Raw genomic sequence first — 9,683 nt, 5'->3', positions numbered from 1 at the left:
CTAAGCCATCAATGAAATGAGATAAAAACTATTGGAGTTTTAGAGGCTATGATATAAATTCCAATGTAGGCAAGAAATGCTAGCTGAATTCTGCCCATTTGTCAAAGCGTGAACCTAATTATTCAGTATCTATGGTGGTGAAACATATTAATTTAAGATTTAAACTTTATGAGTTTTTTTATTCCAAGGCAACAACCTATATAGTATGCGTACGTTCTGAATTTGATTTTCGTATATATTTAATAAATTTTTTATACATATATAATGTTTGAGCTAAAATACTCGGTTTTGTCAACCCGGACATTTAAGCCTATTTCCACCCGACCGGTAGAAGACTCAGTAAAAATTCAAAGTGTATGAGTTACCACTGTTATGTTGAAAAAAAAAAATTGCTATTAAAAAAATAATATTAGCGGCATTACTGTTGCATCATTTCGCCTTGCATCATTTGGTTATGGATTCTATTTAGACTATTATATTCCTCCATCTTGAATATACTCACGAAATGCCAAATCATTTATTTTAGATTATTCTTTAAGGAAAGCACAGGTTATTTGGAAATGGAAGTTATCTGATCCTTAAACCAAAAACTAAGAAACCAACATTCTTGAATCTATAATGCAAGAGCTACTAATTGATTAAGAATTGCTTAGCATTTAGGATTAGGCATATATCCTCAGCCTTTGATTGCAAGTTATTTGAAACAATACATATAAGGGAAATTTTATTTTAAAGAAGGCAGTTTAGAAATTACTATCATTTAATCTTCTTTAAAAGGCAGAGGATATTAAGATTCATTTTTTCCTCTTCCTAGGGTGGTCTTTTTTTTAAAAAAAGAAATTGTTTTTAATTATTTCTAATTATAGTATTTTTTTTTTTTTAGAATGAGCCGCTGATTAGTAGAGAAAGGAAAGAAAGAAAATATGAGATGAGTGAAAAAAATCCTAGTAGGGTGATGTTTTCCCCTTTAATGGATTTTACACAGCGCGAGTTTGAATTAATTCTTCATAAAGCGAATATTGGAAAACGAGTTTAGAAACAAAAAAATATGTATAAGGTTTTTGTTGAGATTTGAACTTTGCATGGAAGGGTGAAATTACTACAATTAGACCGCAACTCCTATCTGGGAAGTATAATTGTCCTTTATACTGTAAATCATACTATTTTACTTAATCCGTCAGCAAAGCTGTGTTGCCTTCTTTAAGAACCAATCCATATTTCCAAATTATTGGCCCATTGTTGAAACCTATGATAACTCGAATGCTTATATATGCATGATTGCATTAATCCTTACTGTATTAAGTAATTCTGCAAATTAAAGTTTCATAAAATTCATAGACTATTGTTGATTAATTGCCTCAGTTACTGCAGTAAAAGTTAAAAAAAAGTTGTTGGATTGTTTCCTGTTTTTTAGCCATTTTCAGTAGTGTTAACTTAGTTGCTGATTTTTAGGAGTTTGTTCAGATTTTTAGGAGTTTGTTGATCATGGAATCATGTGCAAAGTAGTTGCTTAAATCTAGGCTCTAGTTGTTAAATTTTTCTGTATTTAAACACCATTTCATTTCAATGAAAAGATCATCTTTCCGGCCGCAAATATTTCTTCTATTCCTCTTGCCTTTATTTCTGTTTCTAGAGTTGTAGTTTAACTTAAAAACTCCAACAACTATCAATAAAGTTTGTAATGCAATTGGCAAAACACATGATCCATTTGCGTAACTTTATATAAAGACAAATATAATGCATCCATTCGTATGGTGTAAGCATTGAGTTTGGATAAATATTCTGCGATATTGTGCCTGCTTGAAATAAAATTTTACACAAATGATCCCATGTACAAGAAAGCAAATTGAAGAACAGGAAATATTAGAATTGTGCAAAACTCCCTTTTGTAGGACTTCAATGATATACAAATTAAGTAACCTAACATGTACAATAATATATGCGGATCATTTACATATGCAAGAAAAAGAATAGAAAAATGATCAAAAAGAAAAAACACAAGACAAAGAACCATATATGTTAATGGACTTGTAAGAAGAAAAAAGAAAAATAAATAGTAGTGGACTCAGCTTGGACAATACTTACCCTCACCCGGTGTTTACATCATACAATGATCGTATGATAACATGAGACGAGAACAAATATTAGCATGGGTAAATAATAAACGTTCACGTGCAGAACATCTATGTTGCTTGGACGACCCTCCAAAATGTTACCGCACTCGTATATCGCCATTTAACACACAACTAACGAGATTTTTGAAGAGTCAAAAACAACATAGTAGAACATGAGGTGCGGATAAAGTTTTTCCCGACTCGTCAACTTTGCCTTGTTGCCAATGGAACCACCTCAGCCAAAGGAGTAGGCAAAGGAGATGGAAAAGGAGAACTTCTACAATTTGGGCAAGTAGGGTGAAGCCTAAGCCATGGGTCAATACACTTGACATGAAAAATATGGTCACAATCAGGCAAAAGCCTAAGTTTATCATTGTCTTTATAATCAACCAAACAAATTGAACATCCAGAAGAAATTACAAAGTCCCTTTTGTTGTGAGCCTTGGCTTGTGAATAAAGTAATTTTGGATAATTCCTCAAAGTAGCTTCATCAAGGCCTTGTTGAATGAAAATCAATTCATTTTCAACTATGCTTGTATTGGTCATGGAGTTGTTGGCAATATTATGTGAAGAGGAATTGTTGGTACTCGATCTTTTTCCAATATATAAGTACGAAGAATAGGTGATGACTATAAGTATAACAAGTATTAATAGGGAAAATCCTATGCCATAGCTATAATTTTCAAAGGTTTTTTCACCTAAGTGATCTTGACTTTCAATTTCATCCCCTATTGTGTTGTTCATTTTTTCTTGAAAGAGGTTTTGAATCTTGAAAAAAAATTAAAATGATATAGAGAAAAAGGGGAAGAAAAAAGGGATATTTTTTGTAATTTGAAAGTTATTGTACTTTGAAGCTTTTATAGGTATATATGAATATAAGAGAATCTTTTTGTGTAATGAAGGACTAAGCAACTTAAAAAGAGTGTTCATCAGGCAAAAAAGGTTCTTTCTTTTTTGGTTCTTTTAACTTTTATTGTTGTGCTGGAAAGGGATTTTTTTTTTTGGTAGCGTGGTGAATCCTTACCCCATCAATGTAATTCAAATTTGCTATATCAGGTTATAAAATATAATAGCTTTCAAATTCCCTTCAACTGATAAAAACTTACCGGTATCGGTAATTACATTGATCCAATGAATATATGACAGATGTTTTAATTTATATTATTATTGCTAAATTATAGGTAATTAACATATATTATAACCTTAATTTTGACTTAATCATGATAAAATAATATAATTTGATATAAATACCGGGTAAAATTTTACCCCTTTTGGCTGATATGACTGTGTAAGGCTAAAAGACCAACCTTAGCTTGTGAATAGAAATAAAATGTTGATGCCACAAAATCTCTCCACCTAGTTTGAGATTTCTCTTTAATTAAATCATCCTTATTTTTAGGTTGGTGGGAAGGACTATAACATCAAGTAACAATTTTAATTTGATAACCTGAAAAATAAAGCAAATAACTCGTATATAATAACATATTCAGTGTAATAAGTGGGTTCAGAATAAGTAATAAGTTGTTATAACAAGTAAAATTACAATGATACTATAAAAAATTCACGCTGTCAGTAATTCATAAACATGCCACACCATTCTCAGGGAAGCAATTTATTCATATCTTATCATCAATTGCTTTTCAACAAGAAAACAATCAAAATTTCAAAAAAATAAGAAAAAAAAGAAAAAAAGAAAAACAAAAACATATTGTGAATTGCATTAGCTAGCATGGTCCAAATGTTTGCAATTTGTGTGTTATAAAAATATATCATCGGGTGTGGAGTGAATCCTTCAAAAGCTATGCAACTTTAGAAAATCCGAGACAAGTGCAATGACATTTTAGAGAATCCAAGCAACATTATCATATTAAGATTTCTTTGGAACATTGAGAGAGGAAATGATAGAGGATATAAAAGAGGAAATAGATCCAAGAAAAAGCAAGCTAGCAGAAGCATTTGCTATGTTGAGAAAATTTTTCATGTCAGGGGTAATGTCATCCCCCTTAACTCTGTTAGATTCCACAGTAACTCCTAATCCAGCAGCAGCACCAGTAGATAGTAGGAATAATATAACCTGCAGGTAAGTGGCAGAGTCAGAATTTTTATTTAGAAGATTTAAATTATTAAGAAGTAAGCACACGAAGAAGCTAAGTAAGAAGTAAGCACTCGAAGAAGCTAAGAGAATTTAATATCTACTATATATACATAAAAGAGAAAAGACATCATTTCACCCCTGAATTTGGCACGAAAACTCACTTTATCAACTAAACTTAAGTTGTATTTATATACCCCCCTTAACAACTTTCATCTTAATTAATCACCCCCAATTTTTACGTGGCAAAAAAAAAAAAAAACAAAAAATTAAGAGAGCAAAGAACACAAGGTGGAATATATATATATATATATATATATATATATATATATATATATATATATATATATATATATATATATATATATATATATATATATAAATAAAATAAAAAAAAAATTCACCCCTCCCCACCCGCTCCTATTTCATAAACCCCCCCCCCCCCCCCGGCTCCCCACCGCGCCCGCCACCTCCAATTTATTCACCCCTATCGTATCCACCACCACCATCAATTGCTTTTCAACAAGAAAACAATAATCAAAATTTCTAACCTATATATATATAAATAAAAATAAAGATGTGAATTGCATGAGCTAGCATGGTCCAAATGTCCCCATGTTTGTGTGTCCTCCTCCATATCCGCTTGTCTACCCACTACCACCTCCTTCACCACCATATATCATCGGTGTGGCCTCGAATCCTTCATACCACTATGCAACATTTAAAAAATCCATTGCCGCCAACCTTCCCACCACCGAAGCAACAATAATTTCCAGCAGTACTATCTTCTTCCAATTTCCATTTCTACTTCTCATTCAAATCACCAAATTAAGAAACTCTTTGAAGATCAAGAAAGGAAATCGCCCTTGACAGAGGATAAATTAATTTTTGAAATTACTTCCAACAAGAAGCAACTTCTTCTTCTTCACCAGTAGTTTCATTCCTGATAAATTTGTTTTTTCAGAGATAATCCTCCTTTTCTCTTTATATTCTCATCATTCTTTTCTTTTCATTTTCACCATTTTTTGGTTTCTTGATTTTGATTTTTGCTTTCTTTCAAAAATAAAGTTATGGAATAATGGTTATGAAAGAAATGGGGTTGCTAATAATCATAATAATAATGACCAACAATAACAATCAAAACAACTAATTTGGACGAATTTGAGTATTAGTGGGACTAAGGTGTGGGTTAAAGATGATGGTGATGATTTTTTTTTCCGAAGGACAGTTCGTCCGATTTGGATTGGTAATAATAATGATTTTTTTTTTTTTGATTTAAAAATTTTAATAATTGATTAGGAATTAATTAACGTGGAAATATGATTAATAAAAGAAAATCTTTGACAAAGATGGGTTTTTAGTTGGGTTGATATATATATGGTGGTGGCGGTGATGCGGTGGTGGTTAACGAGTGTGGTGAGGATGAGGAGAAAGAAGAACAAAAGAGAAAAAAATAATAAACGGAAAACAAAAAATGAAGGGTTGGTAATTTTTGACATGGTAAATGAAGAATGACGTCCGCGAGTGTAATACACACTTACACGTGAGAGTGATATTATTTTTTCGGGATGGAAAATAATTGAAACTTAAGTTGTTAATGGGGTACATAAATAAAACTTAAGTTTATATAAAGTGAGTTTTCTATTTTCAGGGAGTGAAATGATGTCTTTTCTCATACATAAAACAAATCTTGACTTTATATATATATAATGTAATTTCGGGCAAAGAAGATTCGGATGACCCTCATTGCGCCCCCTAATTCCGTCCATGCATGCAGCCTTATGTCATTTTTTTTTTTTTTGGTTTTCCATCCCAGATCTCCGATTGAGCCCGTATATTAAATTCGCGTACGAAAGGACCTATTTCGGGAAAGGCTCCCTAAATGATCTTTCCATACTCGGAGCTCAACCCGACACTTCGATTAAGGAAAAGTAGCAGATTCCATTCATCGCATCACATTCTTTGGTGGTACAAACCTTATGCCAGTTAGCTCTTAACAAGGGGCTATACACTCCACAAGAGCATAATCTCTTTTCTTGTTAAAAATACCGCGGTAATTCATTGAATATCATCTAATTTTCAGTTTATTGCACTATAGTCATAAAACTGATTTTTTATAACAGAAAAATAGGTCAACTATGCCAATATATCATGATTCATGGATTATAAAGTAGTCGAGAAATGATAAATTTGACCTCAAAAAATACAAGTAGACTGTCACATCACTGTCACATGTATAAAATTACGGAAAAGGGCCAAATATATTTATTGGAAAAAATTAAATATACCCTTCGTTATCTTTTGCTCAAATATCTTATATCTTATTTACCAAATATACCCTTCATCGTTAAAAATCGTCACCTCGACATCCTATTCGATAGCGACATGACGTTTGATGAGGTGGATCTTACGTATCGCTTACCTCATCAGCCTCCTAACCCATTTTACTCCTCTCCTTTTCCATACTAAAATTTACACCCCCTCCATCACCATGGTAATTATTATTATAATTATAAATTCTAGAAAAAAGGACCCAATTTAAAGGTACCAATGCAAGAATTTCATTTTCGTTTCCTTTTCATACTGCACTAATTTCTGCAAATCAAGAAGAAGTTTCAATAACCTAGCAATGGATGTCAATTTGTAAATGCTCGGATTGAGGTATTGACTAACAAGAATTATAGTGGAAGTATATACTTTAAATGAATTGATTTCAAAAGCGAAAATTTGAACAGAGGTACAGTAGTGCAATTCGGGGTCGAATTAAATCTGTGAGTGTGCGAACTGCTCGAATCTTCAAGAAGCTCTTTCGTTTTTCTTAATTTCAATAGTAAGTCCTTTGTTTTCTAGAGCTGTAATTATATGGTGGAGGGGATGGAAATTTTATTGAAGAGTGGAGGAGTAAAATGGGTTAGGAGGTGATGTGTGTTGCTGCCAGATATGCCTCAAATGTAGCGCCACGTGGGATTCGATGTTTTTTATTAACGGAAAAGATATTTGTGATTTATGATAAGCATAAGAAGGGAGATATTTGACCCTTTTTCAATAGTGCAGATATATTTGGTCCTTTTCTGATAAAATTATGATGTAAATTAAATAAAAAGAACTCATCTAACATAACTACACCAAAAGGCTTTTAACAAAGATATTTTTCTTTAAGCGGCGATAGTTATTGCCACAAAAACATTCAAAGAATTGGTTAAATTAGATCCGTGCTAAAAGCCTTTAAGCGGCATTTATTGTTAGGGTAAAGTTTGGTATGCAGGTAATAATTGATTATAGAATATAATTAGCGATTAAGTTATTCAATTCATTCCGCTAAAGTATATTTTGTTGTAGTGAATTAATATTCACGTAAAAGTAAATAAATATATAACTCTTTTATTAAATCCAACCTAATACTCGATTTCTTTCACCGTATGGCATATCGATCATGAGTTTTTTTTTACGTACCTTATCACTGTAGAATTCAAAATAAGCAAGGCCACTGTCAATGGGACTTCCAGATTTCACATGGGAAATTGTTAACCAAACTATTAGCAATATGTAGGCCATTCCAATCACATCTGCAGATATCATATAACTGCATCCAAAAAAAGAAAAAAATCATATCAACACATTCATTTAGAAATGATAAATTTCCAATTAATTACTTATAATGCATTTGAAAAGCACTTTTGAGAAAAAATACACTTATGGCCAAACACTAATTCTAAAAGTGCTTTTTAAATTAATTGACCAAACACAAATTGTTTTTAGCTAAAAGTACTTTTTTGAAAAATAAGGCGATTTTAGAAGGAAACAAAAAACGGTATAATAAGGCTAATGAACGACCCTTTGATCTAGTGTTCCAACTTCAGTTAGCTAGGAGTAATTCACCATAAAACAGACAAGTTTGACTAACTATATAAAAGATTTATACACTATCAGACATTTAAGAGATAACTATAGATAATTATCTTTAATAAGCAAAATCAGTAACTTTGAAAAATAAAGCAAGACAGCTTTTACCATAGGTTAGATTACAGTTAGGAGTAATTTGGTTGGAGGAATTGGAAAAAACTTATGCCTAACATAAAATCCTGCATAAAATAATACTACTATGTTTGGTTAGAGTGATTGAAAAATAATCTCAACATAACTTACACAACTTTGTGGTGGTCGTAAAAGAAAAATTAATTTCTGCCTAGTTTTATGCAGCGTTTGGTTAGTGGTATTAAATAATACTTCCATTAAGTAATGTGAGAATCTATTCAATATCTTATGCGGGATAGAACAAAAAATAAAAATACATGTATTAATTAATAAGATCAAAATATTTAAAGACAAAAAAATTAACTATGGTGGTGCAAAGACAAAAAATCCGTTAAAGTAGGTAATTCCTACATAAATTAGTTAATTCTTACATTGTGATTCACCGCATAACAATTTCTTTATTATTAATCATCATATACCAACCTTTCATTATTATTCGTCTCATAAACAATGTTTGCATGCATTATAATCCCCGCATAACTACCACGCAGACCAAACAAATCCGTAAAAATTATTTACACTGTCGTTGTCTATAAGTTAAATCCAAAGAAAATGCTAATATTTGTAAGGGAAAAGGTAATTTACCGGTAAGCATAGAAGTCAGTGGACTGAACCTTGACTGGAATATCATAAAGAAATGTATCATTATAAAGAAATGTATCAAAACTATCAGTGGCAATGACAATCAATGACACAAACAAGAAAATAAATGTAATGACTCTAATCGCTAGAGGTTTCATCAGTGGTTTCAAGCCAACCATCATAGGTGACACTGCTGCAGTTGATGATGTTTGGTTTTGGTTCATTGTTGTTGTTGATGGTGTTTGATTTTGATCCATATGGTTATCTTGTACTTCAGTTATTACTAGTAATAGAACTTGAAAATTCACAGTCATTAAGTCCCCTTTTGTATTGCTTACAAAGTTACTACTGACTCTTTTTTGCTTGTTTATTACGCCTATGATTTCTTGGTTTTATAAGTTGTAACCCAATTCCTTGGAGGTTTGTGTTTGTTTGCATAGTTGTTTTCTAGGTATGTCCTAATCCATATTAAAGATAAGTCCTTATAAGAAAAGAAAGGAAAAAAAAAAAGAAGAAGAGCTGGCAGCATTGTTTTCCTTGTCAACATCAGAATTAACTGGATGATTTATTGGAAATTCAAGAATAAGTATGTACAACATGACATTGGGAAATATATTTACTTGAGTTAATTCCAGGAGAGTTCAAAGGAAATTCAAGAAATCAGTGCGTACAACATAGCATTACGAAATACACTTTCAAGAAATCAATATGTACAACATAGCATTGCGAAATAGATTTACTTGAGTCTGACATTTATATCACAGCAGAGTTAATTCCAGAATAGTTCGTTAGAAATTCAAGAAACCAGCGTGTACAACATAGTATTGCAAAATACATTCACTAGAGTCCGCCATTTACAC

At 31.7% G+C, this 9,683-nt stretch overlaps 2 protein-coding genes across 2 annotated transcripts; both read right to left on the bottom strand.

The window, feature by feature from the left end:
* Nucleotides 1-1,683: 1,683 nt before the first annotated feature.
* On the bottom strand, nucleotides 1,684-2,941 carry LOC132066850 (RING-H2 finger protein ATL70-like). The gene has a single exon (XM_059460049.1). It carries the CDS (start codon nucleotides 2,856-2,858, stop codon nucleotides 2,319-2,321), a length of 540 nt encoding a protein of 179 aa, XP_059316032.1. The 5' UTR covers nucleotides 2,859-2,941; the 3' UTR covers nucleotides 1,684-2,318.
* Nucleotides 2,942-3,882: 941 nt separating this feature from the next.
* On the bottom strand, nucleotides 3,883-9,055 carry LOC132066849 (CASP-like protein PIMP1). The gene is made up of 3 exons (XM_059460048.1): nucleotides 8,827-9,055; nucleotides 7,660-7,789; nucleotides 3,883-4,188 (listed from the first exon to the last, which is right to left on the bottom strand). Exons 1-3 carry the CDS (start codon nucleotides 9,045-9,047, stop codon nucleotides 3,982-3,984), a joined length of 558 nt encoding a protein of 185 aa, XP_059316031.1. The 5' UTR covers nucleotides 9,048-9,055; the 3' UTR covers nucleotides 3,883-3,981.
* Between the last annotated feature and the right edge of the window lie 628 nt (nucleotides 9,056-9,683).

This window comes from Lycium ferocissimum, chromosome 8 (assembly GCF_029784015.1).
Source record: "Lycium ferocissimum isolate CSIRO_LF1 chromosome 8, AGI_CSIRO_Lferr_CH_V1, whole genome shotgun sequence".
Classification (NCBI taxonomy): Eukaryota; Viridiplantae; Streptophyta; class Magnoliopsida; order Solanales; family Solanaceae; genus Lycium; species Lycium ferocissimum.
The sequence above is the reverse complement of the archived record's forward strand: the minus strand, read 5'-3'. Positions and strand labels throughout refer to the sequence as shown.